This window comes from Stegostoma tigrinum, chromosome 9 (genome assembly GCF_030684315.1).
Source record: "Stegostoma tigrinum isolate sSteTig4 chromosome 9, sSteTig4.hap1, whole genome shotgun sequence".
In the NCBI taxonomy this organism is placed as follows: domain Eukaryota; kingdom Metazoa; phylum Chordata; class Chondrichthyes; order Orectolobiformes; family Stegostomatidae; genus Stegostoma; species Stegostoma tigrinum.
Window position 1 is genome coordinate 98,294,463 of NC_081362.1, and position 26,846 is coordinate 98,321,308.

Below are 26,846 nucleotides of genomic sequence, written 5' to 3' on the forward strand. Positions count from 1 at the left end.
TCTAGGTGTGGCTACAGCACTTAAACCACAGCAGTTCAACAAGGCAGCTCACCAACTCTTCCAGTTATTATGGACCGGCAATAAGTGCTAGCTCAGTCAGCAAAGTCCAGTCCCCTGAATGGGTTTTAAAAATATTCTTCTTTCTCATATTTTAGTCACTGGTCTGTTACTAGTCGAGGCATGAGGAGGAATTGCACGGACTTCAGTTAGTTATTGTTCAGTCTTAAAGTTAGGGCTTTTGTATAATAATGCTGTAGAATACACAAGATAACTTTGGTCTGTAATTAGTGGAATGAAGGATTGTACAACCCATTCTACAACACAGACTATATGAAAATAATCACATCCTATAAGATTGACTGGGTTTGCAAAAGAGTGTATTTTTCATCCTTCATTTACATACTGTACAGCTCATTAAATAGGAAAATGCCTTTATGATTGAGTAGCAGACTCATTGAAGCCTTTAGATACAATATTAACTCTTTTATTAATTGCTACATACAGTAAACCTTACAAGATAGATTGTACAGGTTCCTTTCTGTTTCAACAACAGCTTCTTACCAATTGTTTTTGCAGATCTATGTACTGCTCCTATATCATACAGCTAAAAATCTTCATTGGGGATTATCTATCTATTGATTTTCAGCCTTCTTCTCATGGCCATCTTTGATAATGACATTCCTGAAGAGAGTCAGAAGTGGCTTTTGACCTCTCTCATCCCAAGACTTCATAAAGCCTCCATAGCGCCTGTCTTTCAATGGTACACTCCATCGAAAGTGGCCGAAATTGTAATCTTCCTCATCTTTCTTCACCTCTACTTCAGGCAAACCACTGTCCATGTTTTCCTGGAGCACGTCTTCAATGTTCAGAAACTGCAATGGCTGGAGATGCACATGGTCAAGATCTAAGTTCTTTGGTCCCCTGCCCCACCTAAAATGGTTCATTTTGTAACTCTTCCCATCTTTCTTCTTGAGATCTTCCAGCATCTCCTCTTCATCTACTTCAATTGGCTTTACTGGGTAGTCAAAACCAATAGATGCTTCACGCTTTAGTTCAGGGCCAATGCTCTCCAATGTCTCATCATCAAAACTATTTGGATACACCTTAACGGGCCTCCTCTTCCTGCCCATCGGCTTTCCCCAGCGGAAATGTTCCATAGAGTAGGATCTTTTATCATTCTCTCTTGGAAATGGAGCTTCCATCTCCTTACCTTCTATTTGAGAGGTCTGGGACTCTACAACAGGGAGGTTGTTCAGGAAATTCCGAACAGGTTCATCTTCTCGTTTGTTGTCTGAAATCTCAGTGTTATTGCCTCTTTTTTTTCCAAATTTGTTCCAGCGGAAATGACCCATAACATAATTCCTGATGCTTTCTTCAATTGGCTGCAGGTGGCCATTTCCAGGGTAGACAGGAGATTCAAGTGTCTTGTCCACCTTGCAGGCTTCAATACATTCCTGTTGAGAACAAATGGAAGATGAATTGTTACTGTCATATGTATATTTTTGATGAATGTTTACTTGAACACAGAGTTTATCAAAATATCATATTCAATGCTGGTCTCACAGAAGCACAAAATTGTAAGTGCAGAAGGAGGCCTCGTGTGTTAGGAAAAAGACACTTTAGTTCAATTCATTCATGCTGACCAGACAACCTAAATTAATTTAGTCTCATTTGCCAGTATTTGGCCTCTATCCCTCTAAATGGTTCCCAATTCATGTACTCATCCAGATGGCTTTTAAGTGTTGTAATTGTACCAGCTTCCACCATCTCATCACTCGATACACATACCACCCTCTACGTGAAAATGTTGACCCTGAGGTCCCTTTTAGATCCTTTCCCCCTCACCTCAAACCTATGCCCTCTAGTTTTGGATTCCCCTACCCTGGCAGAAAAGACCTTGACTATTCACCCAATTCTTCCCCTTCATTATTTTATAAACTTCTGTAAGGTCACCTCTCAGCCTCCAATGCTCCGGAGAAAATAGACCAAATCTATTCAGCCTCTCCCTACTGCTCAAAACCTCAAACCCTGCAATATTGTTGTAAATCTTCTGACCCCTTTCAAGTTTCACAAAATCTTTCCTATTGGGAGGACAACAGAACTTAACACACTATTCTAAAATTGGCCTAACCAATGCCCTGCACAGTTGCTGCACGACATTCCAACTCCTATACTCAATGCATTGATCAATAAATGCAAGCATATTCTTACCCTTTTACCTGCAACTCCACTTTCAAGGAACTATGAACCCACACTCCAAGGAACCTGTCTCCATCACAATGTCAAAGTATTCCAGAATTTAAACACTCGCTGCGTGAAGAAATTTTTTCCTGATATCACTTTTGCTTTGTTTATTAATTACTTTAAATCAGTGTTCTCTGGTTTTCATTCCTTTTATGAATAGGAACAGTTTCTCCCTATCTACAATGTTCAAGCCCATCATTATTTTGAAAACTTCTGTCAAATCACCTCTCTCTAATATATTTGTTTTCATTGCTGAAATTCCACATCCATCCCTGCAATCACTAACATAAATCTCTTTTGCGCTTGCTCCAATGTGATCACAGTCTTTTTAAAGTGTGGTGGTCAGAACTGGATGCAATCTCCAGCTGAGGTCAAATTAGTGTTTTAACAACAGAGGTTGCAGCACTGATGCTTGCAAAACGCCACTGATCACAGACCTCCAAAACACCCCTCCATAAAAATCCTCTGTCTTCCATGACCAAACCAATTTGGTATTCAACTTGCCACTCACCATAAATTCCATGCAATGCAGGGAGGTGACCGTGCTAAATGTGACAGACTTCAAATAGATCCAACAACATGATCTATTCATCGAAGCGCCATGGGCCATCAACATTAGCAGAATTATACTCCGGTATAATCTGTAACCTCATGGCCCAGCATATCCCCCACTCAACCATCGCCATCAAGCATGAGGATCAACTCTGGTATACCTGAAAATGAGGTGTTAACCTGGTGAAGCCACCAAACAGGAGTACTTGCACACCAAACAGCATAAGCAGCAAATGATCGATAAAGTTAAGCAATCCCACAACCAATGGATCAGATCTAAGCTCTGCAATCCTACCACAGTCGTGAATGGTGGTGGACAATTAAACAACTCACTGGAGGAGGACGCTGCACAAATATCCCCGTTCTCAATGACGGAAGAGCCCAGTACATCAGTGCAAAAGATAACGGTGACGATTTCACAGCAATCTTCAGCTAGAGATGGTAGGAACTCCAGATACTAGAGAATCCAAGAGAACAAGGTGTCGAGCTGGATGAACACAGCAGGCCAAGCGGCATCAGAGGAGCAGGAAGGCTGACATTTCTGGCCTAGATACTTCATCAGAAATTGGGGAGGAGAAAGGGGTTCTAAAATAAATAGGGAGAGTTAAAAAGAAGATGGATAGAGGAGAAGATAGGTGGAGAGGAGACAGACAAGTCAAAGAGGTGGGGATGGAGCCAGTAAAGGTGAGTGTAGGTGGGGAGGTAGGGAGGAGATAGGTCAGTCCAGGGAGGACGGACAGGTCAAGGGCCAGGATGAGGTTTGTAGGTAGGAAATGGGGGTGCGGCTTGAGGTGGGAGGAGGGGATAGGTGAGAGGAAGAACAGGTTAGGGAGGCGGGGACGAGCTGGGCTGGTTTTTGGATGCAGTGGGGGGAGGGGAGATTTTGAAGCTGTGAAATCCACATTGATACCATTGGGCTGCAGGGTTCCCAAGCGGAATATGAGTTGCTATTCCTGCAACCTCTGGGCGGCATCGTTGTGGCACTGCGGGAGGCCTAGGATGGACATGTCTGAGAAATGGGCGGGGAAGTTGCAATGGTTTGCGACTGGGAGGTGCAGTTGTTTATTGCGAACCGAGCGGAGGTGTTCTGCAAAGCGGTCCCCAAGCCTCTGCGTGGTTTCCCCAATGTAGAGGAGGCCACACCGGTTGCAGCGGATGCAGTATACCACATTAGGAGATGTGCAGGTGAGCCTCTGCTTGATGTCGAAAGTCTTCTTGGGGCCTGGAATGGAGTGAGGGAGGAGGTATGGAGGCAGAGTGTAGGGAAAAATGGGTGTGGTGGGGCCAGAGGGGAGTGTGGAGCAGACAAGGGCATCACAGAGAGAGTGGTCCCTCTGGAAGGCAGACAAGGGTGGGGAGGGAAAAATATCTTTGGTGGTGGGGTCGGGTGCAGATGGCAGAAGTGTCGGAGGATGATGCGTTGGATCCAGAGGTTGATGGGGTGGTACGTGTGGACGTGGGGGATTCTTTTTTGGTTGTTATTGCGGGGACAGGGTGTGAGGGATGAGTTGCAGGAGATATGGTCGAGGGCATTCTTGACCACTGCAGGGGGGATGTTGCGATCCTTGAAAAATGAGGACATCTGAGATGTACGGGAGTGGATTGCCTCATCCTGGGAGCAGATGTGGCGGAGGCGAAGGAATTGGGAATAGGGAATGGCATTTTTGCAGGAAGGTGGGCGGGAGGAGCTGTATTCTAGATAGCTTGGCGTGTCGGTGGGCCTGAAATGGATATCGGTTTCTAGGTGGTTGCCCGAGATGGAGACAGAGAGGTCCAGGAAGGTGAGAAATGGTCCAGGGAACTTAAGGTTGTGGTGGAAGGTGTTGGTTAAGTGGATGAACTGTTCGAGCTCCTCGTGGAAGCATGAGCCGGTGCGCATACATTCATCAATATAACAGAGGAAGAGGTGGGGCTTAGGGCCAGTGTAGGTACAGAAGAGGGATTGTTCCAAGTGCCTTTTGGATGACCCATCTTCACCTCCTCCAGTGGTCCTTATCACTACAGATACCAGTCTTCAGCCAATTTGATTCACTCCACGTGATATCAAGAAAAGGTTGCTGACACTGGATACTGCAAAGGCAATGGGCCCTGACAACAGTTTGGCAATAATACTGAAGACTTGTGCTCCAGAACTTGCCGTTCCCTAGCCAAGCTCTTCCAATACAATTACAACACTGACATCTACCCAACAATGTGGAAACTTGCCCAGGTAAATCCTGTACTTAAAAAGCAAGATGAATCCAAGGCAGCTAATTACCACCCAATCAGTCAAAAGTGATGGAAGGTGTTATTTGGAATTATGATCACTGTTCCCAAAATGCTCTTCCACTGAAAGTTTGATTACCTGGTCGGTATGGCTAATATGGCTCATTGACTATTTGCACTATCCACATGTTGTTTCAAGAATTTTTCCTGAATGTATCTAACAAATTCTACCCTTTCTAAGCCCCCGGTAAAAAGTGGGTCCAGTGAATATTGGGGGAATTAAAGTCACCCGCTACAAATAACCACGTTGTTTTTACTTTTTACATGATCTGCCTACATATTTGTCCCTTCATCTCCCACTGGCTATTGGGAGGCCAAGAGTATAACCCCATAATAGTGATACACCTTTCTTATTCCTAACTTCTACCAATATTGTCTTGCTGGCTGAGCCTTCCAAGCAGTCCATTCTTAGTTCTCACCTTAACTCCCCACTCCATTTCTATCTGTCTCTTTCTCATCCGAAACATTTAAACCTTGGAACACTGAGCTACCAGTCCTGCCCTTCTTTTAACCAAGTTTCTGCACTGGCTACCCAATCTATGTTCCATGTACTAGTCAAAGCAAAGGATGATGTTGGTCGATGAGTGATTTGTGACTGGAAGGTAGTATCCATTGGGTTCTCTAAGGCTTAGTATTGAGTCTCCTGCCTTTTGTGGTATATATTAATGATATTGTGGTCCAACATGAGAGAAATAAGTAAGAGGTTTGGAGATGATGTGGAAATTGGCCACGTGGTTGATAATGAGAAAAAGGTCTGAAAATTTCAGGAAGATATCAATGAACTTAATGGACTGGTTTCGTGTACTTACAGAAGGTCAACAAGGCAATGGAGTAGACTATAATTAGTTGGATACTGAAAGGTAAAGAATTGGATATATTGGAATGAATATCCACAGATCCCTAAAGAGAGCATATCACCGTATGAAATAGGAACAGAAATCGAGGCCATTGAAACTTTTGAACCTCCTCTTTGTATCAGTCTCCATTATACAGGATACTAGTAGCATTCAAAAAATTTACAAAATAATGAAGATGCTGAAGAAGGAGGACTGAAATGAATGCAATAACTGTCGCATGAAAAAGGCTGATATGCTCAAACAAGTTGATGTTAGGAAGGAGGATATGCTAGATATTTTGAACAACATGAGGATAGGTAAGTCTCCTGGCCCAGATGGGATATACCCAAGGTTTCTACAGGAAGTGAGGGAAGAGATTGCTGCACCTTTGGCGATGATTTTGCGTCCTCACTGTCTACTGGAATAGTACCTGATGATTGGAGGGTGGCAGATGTTATTCCCTTGTTTGAGAAAGGATTATCCCTACTCCCTGAAAATGACAGACCAGTCAGCCTTACTTCTGTGGTGGGCAATTATTGGGGAGGATTCTGAGAGATAGTATTTATGATTATTTGGAAAAGCACATTTTGAGTAGAAATAGTCAGCATGGCTTTGTGATGGGCAGGTCATGCCTCACAACTCTTACTGAATTCTTTGAGGATATGACAAAACACATCAATGAAGGCAGAGCAGTGGATGTGGTGTTTGTGGATTCTGGCAAGGCATTTGACAAGGTTCCCCGTGGTAGGCTCATTCAGAAAGTAAGGGGGCATGGGATTCAGGGAAAAAATTTGGCTGTCTGGATACAAAACTGGCTGTCCAATAGAATACAGAGGGTGGTAGTAGATGGAAAGTATTCAGCCTGGAGCACGGTGACCAGTGGTGTTCTGCAGGGATCTGTTCAGGGACCCCTGCTCTTTGTGATCTTTATAAATAACTTGGATGAGGAAGTGGAAGGATGGGTTAGTAAGTTTGCCGATGACACGAAGGTTGGTGGAGTTGCAGACAGTCTGGAGGGCTGCTGTACGTTGCAACGGGACATTGACAGGATGCAGAGCTGGGCAAAGAAGTGGTAATGGAATTCAACCCAGAAGAGTGTGAAGTGATTCATTTTGTAAGGTTGAATTTAAACGCAGAATACAGGGCTAAAGGCAGGATTCTTGGCAGTGTAGAGTAACAGAAGAATCTTGGGGACCCACATCCATATATCCCTCAAAGTTGTTTCCCAAGTTGATAGGGTTTTTAATAAGGCTTATAGTGTGTTGGCTGTTATTGGCGGGGGAATTGAGTTTAAAAGCTGTGAGGTTATGCTGCAGCTCTATAAAACCCTGGTTAGACCACACATGGAATATTGTGTTCAGTTCTGGTCACCTCATTATAAGAAGGGTATGGAAGTTTTAGAGCTCTACACTTTGTTATCTCAGATTTTCCAGCATCTGCAGTTCCTACTATCTCATGCAAAATACTCATGTATTTTCCCCATCTCCAAATGTCGGCAGCCTCACTGATCTTTAGGCGGTTTATTGTCTCCCTTGTTACTCTTCTATCCCTAATTTATTTAGAGTCATAGAGTGATACAGCATGGAAACAGGGCCTTCAGCCCACTCCGGTCCATGCTGACCATGGTGCCCACTCAGTTAGTTCCAACTGCCTGCATTTGGTCCATATCCCTCTAAACCCTTCCCATTCATACATCTATCACGTTTTTTTAAAATGTTGCTATTGTACCTGCTTCAACCATTTTCTCTGGTAGCCCATTCCATATACACACCACTCTCTGCATGAAGAAGTTTCCCCCGGTCCTTCTTAAATCTTTCACCTCTCACCTTAAACCTATACCTTCTAGTTTTCAATTCCCCATCCCCAGGGAATCAAAAACTATATGCATACACCCTACCAATGCCCCACATGATTTTATACACCTTAATAAGATTACCCTTCATTCTCCTATGTTTCAAGAAATAAAGTTCTATCCTGGCCAATCTCTCCCTATAACTCAGGCCTACTAATCCTTGCAGCAATCTCGTAAATCTTCTTTGCACACTTCCAGTTTAACTATGTCTTTCCTATATCAGGGTGACCAAAACTGTGCACAGTACTCCAAATGCAGCCTTACCAACAACTTATACATCTGTAACATGATGTCCCAACTCCTGTACTCAATGCCTCAACTGATGAAGGCCAGCGTACTAAATGCCTTCTTCACCACCCCATCTACCTGTAACGTTGCTTTTGACAAACTATGCACTTGTACTCCTAGGTTCTTCTGTTCCACAACACCCCTGAGGACCTTACCATTTACTGTATAAGATCTACCTTGGTTTGACTTTCCAAAATGCAACACTTCACATTTATCTGTATTGAATTGCATTTGCCAATCCTCAGCCCACTTCCCCTCTGATCAAGATCCCTCTGTACTTTTTGATCACCTTCCTCGCTACCAACAATACTTACTAATAATTTTGTATCATCTGCAAACTTACTAATCTTGCCTTGTACATTCACATTCTGATGCTTTTTCTGTGATGTTGCCTCCACACTGAGACTGCTAAAAACGATCCCTGACATCACCGTCACTGAGACTAAGCCTCAGCACGTGTACATTCACATCCAGACCATTTATGTAAATAACAAATTTGTAGAATCCCTTTGGTGTCTTCTTAATCCTATTTGCCAAAGCTATCTCATGTCCCACTGGGTTCTTGAGCTCTATACTTGACATTTGCTTCCTTCTTTTTCTGGACCAAAACGTCAATTTCTCTAGTCACCCAGCATTCCCTACACCTACCAGCCTTGCCCTTCACCTATCAGGAACATACTGTCTCTGGACTCTCATTATCTCATTTTTGAAGGCTTCCCACTTTCCAGACATCCTTACACCTGCAACTACCCACCTTAGTCAACTTTTGATAGTTCTTACCTAATACTGTCAAAATTGGCCTTACGCCAATTTAGAACTTGCACTTAGAGAACCAGTCTATTCCCTTCTATAACTAACTTTAATAGAATTATGATCATTGGCCCCAAAGTGCTCCCCAGTGATACCTCAGTTACCTGCCCTGCCTTATTTCACAAGAATAGGTCAAGTTTTGCTCCTTGACTAGTAGATACATCCATATACAGAAGAAGAAATTTTTCTTGTACACACTTAACAAATTCCTATCCGTCCTAGCCCAGTGCCAGTACCAGTACGGCAGTACCAATCTGTGTTGGAAAAGTTATAAACCCCTACTATAACCACCCTAATATTCTTACAGAAAGCTGAGGTCTCCTTACAAGTTTGTTTCTCAATTTCCCGCTATCGGTGGGTACAATCCCAATCGGGTGATCATCCCTTTCGTGTTTCTCAGTTCCACCCAAATAACTTTCCTGGAAATATTCCCAGGAATATCCTCCATAAGTACAGCCATAACATTATCCCTAATCAAAAACTCTACTCTCTCTCCTCTCGTTTTCCGCACCCCCCAACTTCTATCTTTCCTATAGAATCTATATGCTAGCAGAGTACCTGCTAGTCCAGTCCATCCCTGAACCTTCAAGTAATATTAAAATAAACAGCAAGAGCTTCATTAAATATTTAAAAAGGAAGAGGCAAGCTAATGTGAAGATAGGCTCCTTACAGATTGAGGCTGAGGCAATACTAATGGGAACCAAGAAATGGCCAAGGAATTGAATAAATATTTTGCATCAGATTTCACAATAGAAGATATGAATAGTTTTCCAAAATTACTAAATATTCAAAGGTTACATGGAGGGGAAGAAGTAACTACAATAGCTATCACTAAACAAAAAGTGATTGGGCAACTAATGAGGCTAAAGACAGATGGGACTCCTGGACCAGGTAGAAGGCATCTTAAGATATTAACGGGCCTAGATAATGGATATACTGGTAGTAATCCTCCAGGCTCTGGAAGAGTCTCAGAGAATTGGAAAACTACCAGTATAACACCATTACTTATAAGTGTGAGGAATATAAAAAACAGAAAACCACAGGCCAGTTAGCTTAATGTCTATCATTGGGAAAATGTGAGAGTTTCTTATATTAGAAATACGTAATTTGATCAAGCAGACTCAGCATGATTTTATAAAGGGTGAATCATACCTGACAAATTTACTGGAATTCTTTGAATGGGTAACAAGTTAGACAGTTAATGGAGAAGCACTGGGTGTAATATATTTGGATTTTCAGATGGTGTGTGATAAGGAGCCACACGGTGTGTTACTTAATAAGAGCATGTCTAGGGGATTGACTAACTAATCTTTGATTTGATTTGATTTATTATTGTCACACTTATTCAGAAACAATGAAATGCTAACCAGGAAAGTCATGCCATATGTAAATACTTAAGGGTAACAAAATGGAGAATATAGTGTTACAGCTACAAAGAAGGTAGAGAGAAAGATCAACTCTCAGATGTGGGAGGTCTGTTAATAAATCTGACAACTGCCAGCCTGAAGCTGTTGTGAAATTTGTTGGTACTTGTTTTCACACTTCTTATTAATTTATTTATTTACTTCTTGCATGTATCTTGTTACAAAATGCAGTGAAAAATTTTGTCAGTGTTTCCACTCTCCAGGGCCATTTTAAAACAGAAAAGTAAACTAAAACATAGAAAATAAAGGCAGAAAAATGAAAAACAAAGATGGTGTTAAACTTAGATAATAAAATGTGAGGCTGGATGAACACAGCAGGCCAAGCAGCATCTCAGGAGCACAAAAGCTGACGTTTCGGGCCTAGACCCTTCATCAGAGAGGGGGATGGGGGGAGGGAACTGGAATAAATAGGGAGAGAGGGGGAGGCGGACCGAATTCCGCCTGGGAACCCTGCAGCCATATGGTATCAATGTGGACTTCACCAGTTTCAAAATCTCCCCTTCCCCCACTGCATCCCTAAACCAGCCCAGTTCATCCCCTCCCCCCACTGCACCACACAACCAGCCCAGCTCTTCCCCCCCACCCACTGCATCCCAAAACCAGTCCAACCTGTCTCTGCCTCCCTAACCGGTTCTTCCTCTCACCCATCCCTTCCTCCCACCCCCAGCCGCACCCCCAGCTACCTACTAACCTCATCCCACCTCCTTGACCTGTCCGTCTTCCCTGGACTGACCTATCCCCTCCCTACCTCCCCACCTACACCCTCTCCACCTATCTTCTTTGCTCTCCATCTTCGGTCCGCCTCCCCCTCTCTCCCTATTTATTCCAGTTCCCTCCCCCCATCCCCCTCTCTGATGAAGGGTCTAGGCCCGAAACGTCAGCTTTTGTGCTCCTGAGATGCTGCTTGGCCTGCTGTGTTCATCCAGCCTCACATTTTATTATCTTGGAATCTCCAGCATCTGCAGTTCCCATTATCTCTGATGGTGTTAAACTTTATAGTTCTTCTTGTTAAGTACTCAGTCATGGTCCTCGTGGCTGGACAGAAGTTCGCTTCGCCACGCTGCCACTACTGGAACAAAAGTCACCAGTCTTTGGCACCATCTTGCGTCCACCAAAGCTCTCGCCACAATGAGTCCTTGCTGGATCGTTCCAATGCAGGACCCATTGATGCTGCTGGGTACCACACCAGCCTGAGCTCAACTTCACCACTGCCATTAGTTTACTTTGGGTCCACCTCACTGATGCACCCTGTGCAATGCTGATCAGTTTCATACTGGGGCCAAACTTGCCTCTGCCACCTCAATGAGCCTGTGCTGGAGGCAGAGACCATCAGGAACCCAAACTCACTTCTGTGGCAGCAGCCAAGAGTCAGCGCTAGGACTGTCTTGAAGATGCAGAAGCTGCCAGGGAGCCAAACTCATCCAACATTGCTGCCGTGAGTCTGCACTGTTGGGACCACTCGTCACCACAGATGCTGTCACTACGACCATGCTCGTCACCAAGAAGGAAATAAATTAGAATAGCAGAGAGAAAAGAAAATGAGAGAAGAGGGAGAAAAATGAAAAGAAACAAAAAGAAAAGTGGAAAGAGCAGACAACCCCCAAGGTCAGAAGACCTATTCAATCATCATCTTACCAGAAGTACTTCTGCTCGATGGAAGAGAATATAACTGGGATAGATGGTGTCTTCAGTTATGTTGGCTGCTTTCCCGAGGCAACGGGAAATATAGATGGTGGCATTGGAAGGAAAGTTGTTTTTCGTAATGGACTGGGCTATGCTCACAACTCTGTAATTCTTGTGGTCTTTGACAGAACAGTTGCCATTCCAGGATGTGATATTGGAAAGGGTGCAGAGGAGATTTACCAGGATGTTGCCTGGTCTGGAGGGAAGGTCTTACGAGGAAAGGCTGAGGGACTTGAGGCTGTTTTCATTAGAGAGAAGAAGGTTGAGAGGTGACTTAATTGAAACATATAAAATAATCAGAGGTTAGATAGGGTGGATAGGGAGAGCCTTTTTCCTAGGATGGTGACGGTGAGCACGAGGGGGGCATAGCTTTAAATTGAGGGGTGAAAGATATAGGACAGATGTCAGAGGTGGTTTCTTTACTCAGAAAGTAGTAAGCGAATGGAATGCTTTGCCTGCAACGGTAGTAGATTCACCAACTTTAAGTACATTTAAGTCGTCATTGGATAAGCATATGGATGTACATGGAATAGTGTAGGTTAGATGGGCTTCAGATCGGTATGACAGGTCGGCACAACATCGAGGGCCGAAGGGCCTGTACTGTGCTGTAATGTTCTATGTTCTATCTGATAGGATGCTTTCTGTAAAAATTGGTAAGAGTCCTTGAGGACCTGCAAATCTCCTTAACCTACTGAGTAAGTCGAGGCATAGGTGTTCGTTCTTGACTGTAGGGTTGACACATGTAGACCAAAACAGTTGCTCCTAGGAACTTGAAGCTTTTGACCACCTACTCCACAGCACTATTGTTACAGACAGGGCTGTCTTGTCCACTCTGTTTCCTGAAGTTGCTGACCGGCTACTTTGTTTTGCTGATATTGAGGGAGAGATTGTTATCTTTACACCTTGCCACTGAATACTCAATCTCTTTCCCATATTCTGTCTCGTCATTGTTTGAAATCCGACCCACTATGATGGTGTCATCAGCAAACTTGCAAATGGAGTTCAAGCCGAATTGGGCCACACAGTTTTAAGGGATATAATGAGTACAGTAAGGGGCTGAGTACGCAGTCTTGTAGGGCAGTGGTCTTGAGGATTATTGTGGAGAAGGTGTTGCCATCTATCATTACTAATTGCAGTCTCTGGGTCAGGAAGTTAAGGATCCAGTTGCAGAGGTGGGGAGCAGAGTCCTAGGTCTCTGAGTGTGGAGATGAGTTAGGTTGGAATTATAGTGTTTAAGATAGCACTAAAATCAATAAATAGGAGGCAATAATAGGAAACAGAAACTTGCAATAGTGGAGGCATTTTCAGGATGACAACCTGTAACTAGTTCCACAGGAATCAGTGCTGGGGCCATAGTTATTTACAGTATATGGTATTGTCTTGTATGTAGAAAATGAAAGTATTATATCCAAGTTGAGGCTGACATTGCAGACTTGTTGTGTCATCCTCACCACTTGCTGAGGGATACAGATTGTTTGAACAAATGGGCAAAAGCATAGTAGAATATATTAAGGGGAAATGTGAGGTTATACACTTTGGTGGAAGAAGACAGTTCAATATTCTGTAAATAGGGAAAAACTGCAGAAAGCTACAGAACTGAGGGATTTGCGAGCCCTCTTCCATGCATAAAAAAAAGCTGGTATCTAAGTTCAGCAGGTAATAGGGAAGACAAACGCAATTTTGGCCTTGGTTTTAAAGGGACAATTTATATAAGCAGAGAGAATTTGCTAAAAAGGCACTAGTCAGACCACAGCTGGAATACAATGAACATGTTTGTGCCCTTTCTGTAAGGAAAAATATAATGGCATTGGATGTAGTCCAGAGTGGATTTGCGAAGCTGATAGCTAGCTGATTTGAGGCACTAACCCATGAGGAGCAGTTGGGACGGTTGATCCTATACCCATTGAAGTTTAAAAGACTAATAGGAGGCCTTATTGAAATATCAAACATCCACAGGGGCCTTGACAGGGTAGATGTGGAAAGATTGTTACCTATTATGTTAATAATCCAGGACCAAAGGATTTAAGACAGAGATCAAAAGAAATTTCTTCTCTCAGAGCTTGGAGAATCTGTGGAATTCTTTACCACATAGGGATTTCAAGGCTAATTCAGTAAGTACAATCAAGACTAAGGTAGACACTTTTCTAATCAGCAAGGGAATTGAGGGTAATTCTGAAAATGCTGGAAAGTGGATCAGATGAGCCATGATCTCACTGAATGGCAGAGAGTAATCAATGGGTCAAGTGGCTTACTGCCGCTGGTCTTATACCTTTCTTCCTGTGATCTCAGTCATTGACCTAAATTATAAAAGTTTGAGGCCCCGTCACAGACCTCTGCAGGACTCCTCATATCCTGACACTCGGAAAGCGACCCATTTATATATTCTCTCTGTTATGCATTGTCTTTCAAGAATTTTTATTTTCTGCAATAAACTTTGATGTGGCACCTTTTCAAATGTCTTAAGGATCATTTTTAACACCTCGAAGGTGTTGTGCAAAGCTCAGGCCACCACGGAAGCCAACCTACCACCCATAGACTCTATTTACATGGCTTGCTGCCACAGAAAGGCTGCCAACATCCACAAAGACCTATCACATGCCGATAATGATCTCCGACAACCTCTTCCATCTGACAGATGATATAGAAACCTGAACACATGAGCAGGTTCAGGAACAGCTTCTTTTCAGCCGTTATTGGATTGATGAATGCACTCTCTAGCCTTGAATGATGCTGACCTTGCTAATGTTGATCTTGCCTAGCACACACCCTATGCAATGTAACCTGTATGTCTCTGTCTATGTCATCTTGATATGTACATCCTTGCTTACTATGATGTGCCTGTACTGCTTGTAAACAACAGCTCAGTGGGATAGAAAATTCCAAAGATTCACCACCCTTTGATTAAAGAAATTCCTCCTCAACTCAGTCCTAAATGACCTTCTATTCTGACGCCATATTCCTGGTTCTAGAATCCCCAAGCCCCAGCTTCCTTCCCACAGAGAAGTAACTTTGAATGAGGTCACCTCTCATTTTTCTAACCTTTGGAGATCTAACCTTTATAGGACAAAATGGTGTTACAGGCAAAGTCCCTCAGAATATTTAAGTTTACTTGAACAAACTCTTGAAGTGCTGAAACCTTCTGGGCAAGGATCAATTGCTGGAAGGTAGGATTGACTGCTTGGTTGCTCCTTAGCTGATGGAAATGATAAAGACCAAATGGATACATTCCATATTATACATTTCTGTGAATTTGATGAGATATAAGGGGAATGCGAGAAAGATCATTTTACGCAATAAATGGTAATAAGCCTGCACTTGTCACCTAAAAAATTGGTGAAATAGAAAAGAGCACTGATTTCAAAAGGAAATTAAATGGCACCTTCAGGAGATAAACTTGCAGTGTAGAGGAATGGTAGTGGACTGCTGTACAGAGGGCATATATGAGCTCTATGTGGAGATAATGAATGAAATAGCCTCCTTCAGTGCTATTGCCACTCTATACATAGATGCTATGATTATGACATAGGGACAAGGAACCCTGCCATTTTGTGTGTGTGTGTGTGTGTGTGTGTGTGTTGGGTGGGGGATGTTGATGGGGAGGTTACATGTGGAGAGAAGGGAATCAGGACTGATCCTTTTCCAGTCTTCATTACATTCATACTGGTGTCTCTGGACTAGAAACACAAGCTCAAGACAATGCGATATGGGCAGTTCTGGCTGGGCCAGCATTTACTGCCCATGCCTATTTTCCCTTGGAAGGTGGTGCTGAGCTGCCTTCTTGAACGACTGTAGTCCATATCATTTAGGTTGATCCACAATGCTGTTTGGAAGTAAGTTCCATAGACCCATAGAATACAATCAGTAAGAATCGGTGACAACACTTCCTCCACCCTAACTCTCAATACTGGTGCCCCACAAGGCTGTGTACTCAGCTCCCCAACTATACTCCTTATATTGCCAAATTCTGCCCTAACTCCATGTAAAAGTTTGCTGACGACACCATGGTTGCAGGGCAGATCTCAAACAACGACGGAATAAAGTACAGGAAAGAGATAGGGAGAGTTTAGCAGTATGGTGTTAAGGCAATAACGTCTTCATCAACGCCCCTGTCTGCAAAAATGGTGCTGAGGTGAAAATGGTCATGAGTAATGATCACTAACAACCTGTCCTGGTCCACCCATGTCAACGCAATGGTCAAGAAAGCACAACAATGTCTCTACTTCCTCTTAAGGCTTAGGAAACCTGGCATGTCCACAAGGACTTTTGCCAATTTTTATAGATATGCTATAGAAAACATCCTGTCAGGATGCATCACAGCTTGGTTTGGCAACTGCTCATCCTAGGTCAGCAAACTCAAAGATGATAGGTAAATGGTTGCGTTTAGATATTTGGCAGCAGAATTTTAAATGGACAAAGGATGTGGCAATCACACAAGTATTGGATGAGTTGAAAGCTTGCGTGAGGATTTCCACAGTAGATGGACAATGTTTTTTATGATGAAAACAATAAGTAGTCCAAGCTCAGCTGAAGAGTAAACAGAATTGAAAAGTGCTAAACAATTACTTCAGTTTCTTCAATGGTAATTGCAGTGAGTCATTGTGTGAGTATTTTGATTGGATTGTTGCTTACCACCGCTTTCGGAGTTGAGAATAGCTCCTTGCATTTCGTTTGATCCCAGCAATCCCCCAGCTGGCCAGAGGTGAGAGTCCACACCATGCTGAACATAACCAGGATGCTTCTCCATGCCGACTGCTGCATGGTAGTCAGGCTTCAGGATCAGACACTCTTTCCAGCAAAGAAAAGAGAAAACTACATCAGTCAGAAACCCTTCCCCAGTACTCTGTGAGTCTCTATTTGTGTTACAGACCCATCCTGTGTACCAAGTTCAGTTCAGCCACTTGGAAGATACTCAACTATGATAGGCAGATCAGAGAGAATTCCTGATGGTCAGAGCCTGAGTTATGGGAACTGGCAGTTAGCTCATTTGGTTATGAGTGTACTAAGGAATGACTCTTACTACATAGATTCAAATCCTGCATTGACTGAGGTAACTTTTGGGGCCTACATTCTTGCCTTACCCAATAGTGACATAACAGCATGAACCATGTGTAATAAGCCTCTGTAAATCGCAAAGGCGGAGAAACCCCTGTCCTGGTCAACCACTGCAGCTGCCACCAGATTTTGTGGAGTCCTCTCACCTCTGGAATCACTTAAAAGCAGCCCACGTCCTTCATTCACTTTGATTAAATATCCTTCACGAAATTGAAAGGGCATGATCTTTAAAATCCCTGACAGCTTAGACATTCCCATGGCAAGGAGTCTAGTATGGCTAGAGAAAGAGGGTTGGACTTTTCACCCTGAAGTTGGCCATGTGAAGGTGAACATGATGTTAAAAGCCCAACCTCAGCTAGATAGTAATTTTATTAAAAGTAAGTAGCAGAAAAAGACTAATCAAAGTGGAATAAACTTCCAGAGGGAGTGAATGCAAATACTCTAGGTCGTTGAAATGCATCTTTGATTTCTCTAGTTGCGGTGGTGTTCCAGGGTCTCTGGATAGATTAATGGCCTTTCTGACCTGTAATTATCATGATCTCATTGATCTCCAGCTTTCCTTCTCTCTTGCTTTCTCCAACTCTCTATATTTCTCTCTGCCCAGCTCCCTCAGTTTCTCTCTCTCTCTTGTATCTGCTTTGATCACCTCCTCTGGCAGCGTATTCCAGGCACTCACCACCCTTTGCATGAAAAACCTGCGTCACACATCTCTTTTAAACTTTCCTCTGCCCACACCTTGAACCTGTGTCCCCAAGTAATTGACCCCTCCACCCTCATACTTCCCACTCGATTCATGCCATTCACAATCTTATAAACTTCTATCAGGCCACCCCGCAACCTCCTGCATTCTGTGAAAACAAACCCAATCTATCCAACCTTTCTTTTGAGCTAAAATCCATCATACCATGCAACATTTTGGTAAACCTTTTCAGTGCTCTCTCAGAAGCATCCACATCCTCTAGTAGTGTGGTGACCAGAATGGACACAATATTCTAAGTGTGATCGAACTAAAGTTTTATAAAGCTACAGCATAACTTGCCGATCCTTATAGTCAATGCCCCTTCTATTGAAGACCATCATGCCATAAGCGTTTTTTTTTTACTGCCTTATCTACCTGGACTGTCACCTTCAGTGATCTGTTAACATGCACACCCGGATCTCCCTGCAATTCAATACTCTGAAGGGTTCTGCCATTCACTGTATAATTTCCATCTGTAACTTGACCTTCCAAAATGCATCACGTCACATTTACCGGAATTAAACTCCATCTGCCAATGTTTTGACCATGCATCTAACTGATCTATATTCTGCTGCATCTTCTGACAGTCCTCCTCATTATCCACAACTCCACCAATCTTCGTATCCTCTGCAAATGTATTGATTAGACCAATTACGTTTTCTTCCAAATCATCTACGTAGACCATGAACAGCAGAGGTGCCAGCACTGATCTCTGTGGGACACCACTAGTCACAACCCTCCATTCTGAAAAGAATCCTTGCACCACTATCTCCGTCTTCTATGGCTAAGTCAGTTCTGTATCCATCTTGCCAGCTCACCCTAATACCATGTGACTTCATGTTTTGTACCCACTGCCATGACGGACCTTGTCAAAGGCTTCAGTGAAGTCCATGTAGACAGCATCAACCACTTTCCCTCATGATTGTTTAAAATTGGGGTTTGGAAAAAAGAATACAGGCATGGACTATTTTCTAGATGGTGAGAAAATTCATAAAGCAGAAGTACAAAGGGATGTGGGGACTATTTTCTAAATGATGAGAAAATTCATAAAGCAGAAGTACAGAGGGATGTGGGAGTGTTGGTCCAGGACTGTCTAAAGGTTAACTTGCAGGTAGAGTCTGTGATTAAGAAAGCGAATGTAATGTTGTCGTTTATCTCAAGAGGGTTGGAATATAAAGGCAGTGATGTGCTTCTGAGGCTTTAGTTAGGCCCCATTTAGAATACTGTGTCCAATTCTGGGCCCCACACCTCAGGAAAGACATACTAGCCCTGGAGCGTGTCCAGCGGAGATTCACACGGATGATCCCTGGAATGGTAGGTTTAACGTATAATGAACGGCTAAGGATCCTGGGCTTGTACTCATTAGAGTTTAGAAGGTTGAGGGGAGATCTAATAGAAACTTACAAGATAATGTATGGTTTAGAAGGGGTGGACGCTGGGAAGTTGTTTCCGTTAGGCGGGGAGACTAGGACCCGTGGTTATGTTTCAGTTGCACAAGGCATTGATGAGACTGCATTTGGAGAACTATGTATAGTAATGGTCATCATACTTACACAAAGATGTTAATGTGTTGGAAGCAGTTCAGCAAAGGTTTTCTAGAACAATAGCTGCAATGAGCAGAATGCCTTATAAAGAAATGTTAGACAGGCTATGCCAGCATCCACTGGAGTTTAGAAGAGCCAGGGGTGACATAATTGGAATGAAAATAGAAATAGCTGGAGAAACTCAGCAAATCTGGTATCATGTATAAAGAGTTCACATTTCAAGTTTGGTGACCCATCTTAAAAACATCTAAGCAAATTTAAGGAGGAAACGAACAGATTTGTAACTAGTAACAAATGTAAGAGCTGTGGGAAGTAAGCAGGAAAGTGGAGTTGCAGCTGTGACGAAATCAGCCATGATCATATTAAATGGTGGAGTCGGTTCAAGGGGCCAAGTGGCCTACTTTCATTCCTTGTTCAAGTGTTCATATATATTTTCGTTTACTATGACTTTTTTGGGGTTTTCAGATTACAAAATTGGTCTTTCTCTCATTTAAGACAGCTTTGTAATTGGCTCTTTACTGACACAGTAAAAATTTTCTGAATTTAAATTAGAAACTGGTGTAGTCTTGTCTTAAAATAAACTTACACCTTTGCTGCAGCTAACCAACAATTCACAAGTATGTGATGGTGGGTCAGGTGAGATTCCAGTTTATTCCAGTGTTGAAGGAAATAAGAGAAGAAAGGAACAACCACTGGACACAGTATCCCACTGGAGAGCCTGTCTCCTGTGCCTCGGACTGTTTGTGTCAGGACTTGAACCGTATAATCTCTGACCAAATGGCAGGAATGCTACAGAGTGTGGACAGCAGAGAAAACTGGACATCACCCGCAGGATCTGGATTGTAGGAAAGATTGAACACAAGTCTCAGAGTGTAGAGTTTATAAGAGACGAGACGGTATGTGCAGGGGTGGAATGTAGGACAGACTACACACCAGGCCACAGTGTACGAAATGTATGATGAAACTGGACAGAAGGCTGCAGGGTGTGGAGTGTCGGCAAGGCTGGACAGCAGGCTGTGGGGTGCAGAGTGTAGGAGAGACTGTACAGCGGGCTGTGAATTATAGCATGTAGGAGAGAGTGGACAGCGGGCTGTAAGGTGTAGAGTGTCGGAGAGACTGCACGAGGGGCTGTGGGGTGCAGAGTGTAGGAGAGACTGGACGCCGGTCTGTGGGGCGTAACGCGTAGGAGAGACTGGACAGTGCTCTGTGGGGTGTAGAGTGTAGGAAAGTCTGGACAATGGGCTGTGAGGAGTAGAGTGTAGGAGAGACTGGACAGCGGGCTGTGGTGTGCAGAGTGTAGGGAAGACTGTACAGCAGGCAGTGAATTATAGAGTGTAGGAGAGACTGGACAGCAGGCTGTAGGGTGTAGAGCGTAGGAGAGACTGAACAGGGGTTGTGGAGTGTAGAGTGTAGGAGAGGCTGGACAGTGAGTTGTGGGGTGCTGAGTGTAGGAGAGACTGGAAACCAGTCTGTGGAGTGTAGAGTGTAGGAGAGCCTGGACACTAATCTGTGGGGTGTAGAGTGTGGGAGAGACTGGACAGCAGTCTGTGGGGTGTAGAGTCTAGCAGAAATTGGACACTAATCTGTGGGGTATACAGTGGAGCAGAGACTGGACAGCAGGCTGTGAATTGTACACTGTAGGAGAGACTGGACAGTGGGCTGTGACTTGTGGAGTGTAGAAGAGACTGTAGAGCGGGCTATGGGATATCGAGTGTAGGAGAGACCGGACAGTCGGCTGTTGCATGTTGAATCCACTGGAGATTAGACAGCAGGCGTCAGGCTTTGGAGTGTGCCAGAGACTGGACAGCAGGTTGAAGCATGTGGAGCATATTGGAGATTGGACAGCAGGCTGGTACAGTGAGTGGGATGCAGTCCTGGAATATCTGAAAAATCTTACAATAGTCCAGGATTTACGCAGTAAACGCTGAATAATAAAATTCCTACAAAAATATCGTCGACTTAAGCTAGTTGTTATTAAACGAGTAACTTGTTTCTACCCCATTTATTAACAATTGCATGCTAAGTCCAGAATTCCCTTACCTGTTCTTGTTGCAAAGACACTTCTCGTGGAAGCTCTGTTTCTGTATCTGCTTTGACTGCAACTCTCTGCCTTTTTATACCATTCTTCCTATTTGTACTTCAATCAAACACGTCATCACGATTAAATCAACCTTTTCAAGGACAATAATTGTAGGAAATCTGAAACTGCCAGCACTCCAAAGGAATCAGAGCTTTTAACAGACGTCGCATGTGTAAATAGAACCATTTCCACTGGTTACACAGTGAGGAGGATTAGCACGTCTCCCCACAGGAAATTTCACGGCATCCTCTCAAAATCTAACACCTTTCAAAAACTTCATTGGCCACTGATGACACCGTTTTTAATTTCCAAACCTTTCCTCTCAATGAAACGCTGATTTTAAGCTTCAGTGTGCATTTACACAGCAACGTTTCAATAGATCAACATCAAATTAAATGGACAATTAGAGGCAGTGTGAACACAAGCTCACATCTCCTGTCTTTTTGTGTATGATTTTCTCCGGTGACAAGGCAACAGGCCACCTGCCCTCCTCACTTACTGGAACGAAATTCTTTTCCATATCACAATAGTCTGTAAAGGTCAGAAAACAACTCACACCAAGAAAGAAAAAGGTAATGGGGAGAACAGGGCTATGCAACCACATTGACAGAGGAGTTCGGAAGGTTGTGGGACCAGAAAGGGGACAGTGGGATTGGGGTGATGGTGGGTGGGGGGAGAAGTTTAGAAGGCTTTGCAACTAGGGTGACTGGAGGAATATGGGTCTTTGGGACCAGAGTGACAGAGAGAACAGGACAACATGGAGAAAGTGGACAGTGGGACCAGGGTTATGGGGAGATCAGGAGCCTTTAGCATTAGTGTGACTGGGGAATATGGAGCTCAGGGACCAGAGTGACTGGGAAACTTTGGGTTGTGAGATCCTGTATCTGATGGGAACAAAGATGACCACAGGAGTTCACCAGTGAATTGTTTTAGAGGCTTTACTCTGTCCTTTCCTGCTAGCCTTCAGTGTACAAGAACGAAAAATCTGTGTTTAGGTGTCTGTCCCAGGTCCATTCAGAAGATGCTGGTCAGTGATTTTGAACTGGCTAACTTGATTTTTTTTTGTATCACATTGAGGGCTTGCTTAAACTCGAGCCCCTTGTTGACTTGGAACATTTTCCCTTTCTCTTCTCTTTCCTTTCTCCCTAAAACCCGAGAATGGGTACAAGCTGGGACTTAGGCAGAGGAGATATAGCTGAAGCCAGAGTGAGCCTACTGACAGGAACAAACCTGGCAGATCAGGTTGTGTGCTACAAGGCTACATCTGTGAGTCTTCAAGAGTGTAAGTGCTTGACTGTTCAGCTGTTTAGAAGAGAGGCACTCAAGCCTCCTGTATATTCAATCAATCTTGCTTTTCTTGAATCTCATTTCATTAAATATAACACTGAACTGAAAACACTGAAAACCTTGAGAAATGAGTCAGGTAGATATTTGTCCATCAGCAGAGGAAACAATCCATGAGTCTAATTTCCTCCTTAGGATACTCTGAAAGCTGCCCCATCTGTGTGTACCTTGCACTAATGTTGAAAAAAGGAAAAGAGCCTTTTAAGTGTTTTTTTTAATAATACGCTGTAAAGTGCGCAAGTTGAAGAACGCATTAGGATGAAGCTGTACACATCTGGGGCCTGATCTTACTCGATTCCACTCAGACCCATTAGAGCTGTGTGGGTGGATAAAGAAAGTCAAAGTGTACATAATGACCTCTCTAATTTGTTGCTGGAGGGTAGGAGGAGATGGGCCCAACTTGCACAGCCTGGCAGTGATGTTCATTAGTGTCAGCTTTTGGTGGCCCATCTCGTCACTTGTATACAACCATCACCAGACATCAGGAGTCTGGATGAGAGTCTCCCAACAACCATAAAACATTAACAACTATATAAATATGTCAGTTTCTAAATACATAGTCAAGCCTTTGTTGAATGGTTGAAGATCATAATCTGATCAAGCACAGTCAGTGTGACTTCATGAAGGTGAAATTGTGTCTTACTAATTTATTGGAGTTTTTCAAGGAAACCTCAAGCAGTATTGATAAGATCATAAGATGTAGGAGTTGAATTAGGTCATTCAGCCCATGGGGTTTGTTCCACCATTAGATTATGGCTAATATGTTTCTTAATTCTATTCTTTCGCTTACTGCCCATAACCTTTGGTCCCCTGACAAATCAAAAATATATCTATCTCTGTCTTAAAGGTAATGGCCTAGTGGTATTATCGCTGGACTATTAATCCAGTGACCCAGATAGTGTTCTCAAGACCCAGGCTCAATACCTGCCACAGCAGATGGTGAATTTGAATTCAATAAAATATCTGGAATTAAGAGCCTAATGATGACCGTGAATACATTGTCAATTGTCAAAAGCCCACCTGGTTCACTAATATCCTTTAGGGAAGGAAACTGCCATCCATACCTGGCCTGGCCTATATGTGACTCCATACCCACAGCAACGTGGTTGACTCTGAACTATTCCCTAGGCAATTAAGGATGGGCAAAAATGCTTCCTGGCTAGTGATGCAATCATCAGGTGAATGAATAAAGAAGGAAAAAAACTCAATAACTTGGCCTCCACAGCCTTCTGCAACAATGAGTTCTACAGATTCTCCACCTTTTGGCTGAAGAAATTTCGCCTCATCGCGGTTCTAAAGGGTCATCCCTTCACTCTGAGGCTGTGTCCTTGCCCTGGCCACTCCTCCTAGTGGAAATATCTATTCCACATCCACTATATCCTGGCCCCAAAGGTTTCTGTAAGTTATAAGGAGATTCCCCACTCATCCTTCAAAACTCCAGCAAGTAGATACTGATATTTCTCTAACCGCTCCTTTTTTGATTCATTTGTGGAATGTGAGTGTCACTGTCTGGGCTAGAATTTTTTGCCTGTCCCTAGTTGCCTTTGAGAAGGTGGTAATGAGTTGCCTTCTTGAACTGCTACAGTCCACCTGATGTGGGTTGACTCACAATGCTATTAGGGAGAGAATTCCAGGATTTCCAGTGAAGGATCAGCAACATATTTCCAAGTCAGGATGGTGAGTGACTGCGGGAAACTTGTAAGTGATGGTGGTTCTATGTATCTGCCACCCTAGTCCTTCAAGATGGAAGAGGTTGTGGGTTTGGGAGGTGCTGTCTGAGGATGTTTGGTGAGTTTCTGTACTGCATCTTATGGGTATTGCACATTGCTATTACTGAGCATCAGTGGTGGAGGGAGTGGATGTAGTGGCAATCAAGCAGGTTGCTTCGTTCTGGATGTTGTTAAGCTTCTTGAGTGTTGTTGCGGCTGCCCTCATCCAGGCAAATTGACCTTATTCCATCACACTCCTGACTTGTGCCTTGTAGGTGGTTTGGTGAATCAGGAGGTGAGTTACTCGTGGCAGTAGTCCCAGCCTCTGACCTGCTCTTGTAGTCACTGTGTTTATATGGCAAGACCAGTTGAGTTTCTGGTCAGAGGTAACCCCCAAGATGTTATAGTTGGGTCTTCAGTGATGGTAACGCCATTGAATGTCCAGGAGCCGTGGTTAGATTGTTGTCTGTTGGAGATGGTCATTGCCTGGTATTTGTGTGGCGCCAATGTTACTTGCCACTTGTCAGCCCAAGCCTGGATATTGTTCGGATCTTGATGCATGTGTACATGGACTGCTTCAGTATTAGAGGACTCATAAGTAGTGCTCAACATTATGCAATCTCATTGAACATCCCCCCTTCTGACCTTATCATGGAAGGAAGGTCATTGATGAAGCAGCTGAAGATAGGTGGACCTAGGACTATCATAGAACATAACAGCACAGTACAGGCCCTTCGGCCCTCGATGTTGTGCCGACCTGTCATACCGATCTGAAGCCCATCTAACCTACACTATTCCATGTACGTCCATATGCTCATCCAATGACGACTTAAATGTACCTAGAGTTGGCGAATCTACAACCATTGCAGGCAAAGCGTTCCATTCCCTTACTATTCTCTGAGTAAAGAAACTACCTCTAACACCTGTCCAATATCTTTCACCCCTCAATTTAAAGCTATGCCCCCTCGTGCTCGCCATCACAGAGAACATAGAACATTACAGCACAGTACAGGCCCTTCGGCCCTCGATGTTGTGCCAACCTGTCATACCAATCTCAAGCCCATCTAACCTACACTATTTCATGTACGTCCATATGCTTGTCCAATGACGACTTAAATGTACCTGAAGTTGGCGAATCTACTACCGTTGCAGGCAAAGCGTTCCATTCCTTTACTACTCTCTGAGTAAAAAAACTACCTCTGACATCTGTCCTATATCTTTCGCCCCTCAATTTAAAGCTATGCCCCCTCGTGCTCGCTGTCACCATCCTAGGAAAAAGGCTCTTCCTATCCACCCTATCTAACCCCCTGATTATTTTATATGTTTCAATTAAGTCACCTCTCAGCCTTCTACTCTCTAATGAAAACAGCCTCAAGTCCCTCAGCCTTTCCTCGTAAGACCTTCCCTCCATACCAGGCAACATCCTAGTAAATCTCCTCTGCACCCTTTCCAAAGCTTCCACATCCTTCTTATAACGTGGTGACCAGAACTGTACGCAATACTCCAAGTGTGGCCACACCAGAGTTTTGTACAGCTGCAGCATAACCTCTTGGTTCCGGAACTCGATCCCTCTATTAATAAAAGCTAAAGCACTGTACGCCTCCTTAACAGCCTTGTCAACCTGGGTGGCAACTTTCAAGGATCTGTGTATATGGACACCGAGATCTCTCTGCTCATCTACACTACTAAGAATCTTACCATTAGCCCAGTACTTTGCCTTCCGGTTACTCCTACCAAAGTGCATCACCTCACACTTGTCTGCATTAAACTCCATTTGCCACCTCTCAGCCCAGCTCTGCAGCTTATCTATGTCTCTCTGCAACTTACAGCATCCTTCGTCACTATCCACAACTCCACCGAACTTAGTGTTGTCTGCAAATTTACTTCATCCTTCTACGCCCTCATCCAGGTCATTTCTAAAAATGACAAACAGCAGTGGACCCAACACCGACCCTCGTGGTACACCACTAGTAACTGGTCTCCAGGATGAACATTTCCCATCAACTACCACCCTCTGTCTTCTTTCAGCAAGCCAATTTCCGATCCAAACTGCTATATCTCCCACAATTCCATTCCTCCGCATTTTGTGCAATAATTCCATTCCTCCGCATTTTGTACAATAATCCCATTGTACTATCCTGAGGACCTCCTGCAGTGATGTCCTGGAGCTGAGATGACTGACCACCAACTACCTCCTATATGCCAGTTATGACTCCAACCAGCAGAGAGTTTGCACCCTGATGCTCATCAATTCCAGTTTTGCTAGGGCTCCTTGATGCCGCACTCGGTTGAATGCAGCCTTCATATCAAGGGCTGTCACTCTCACCTCACCTCTGGAATTCAGCTCTTTTGTCCATGTTTGAACCGAGGCTGTAATGAGGTCAGGAGCTGAGTGGCCCTGGTGGAACCCAAACTGGGCGTCAT

General features: G+C 43.7%; 2 protein-coding genes across 2 annotated transcripts in view; one reads left to right on the forward strand and one right to left on the reverse strand.

Moving 5' to 3' along the window:
• Window positions 1–388: 388 nt before the first annotated feature.
• pomca (proopiomelanocortin a) lies at window positions 389–21,405 on the reverse strand. Its single transcript, XM_048535531.2, has 3 exons — window positions 21,330–21,405; window positions 16,584–16,739; window positions 389–1,454 (listed from the first exon to the last, which is right to left on the reverse strand). The coding sequence occupies exons 2-3, from the start codon at window positions 16,710–16,712 to the stop codon at window positions 633–635; spliced, it is 951 nt and encodes a 316-aa protein (XP_048391488.1). The 5' UTR covers window positions 16,713–16,739; window positions 21,330–21,405; the 3' UTR covers window positions 389–632.
• LOC125455213 (fibrinogen-like protein 1) overlaps window positions 21,032–26,846 on the forward strand; it is a 62,648-nt gene continuing 56,833 nt past the window's right edge. The window contains exons 1-2 of the mRNA XM_059648864.1: window positions 21,032–21,146; window positions 21,840–21,941. Coding sequence (XP_059504847.1) covers window positions 21,032–21,146; window positions 21,840–21,941 — 217 coding nt within the window. The remainder of the gene's footprint in view (window positions 21,147–21,839; window positions 21,942–26,846) is intronic.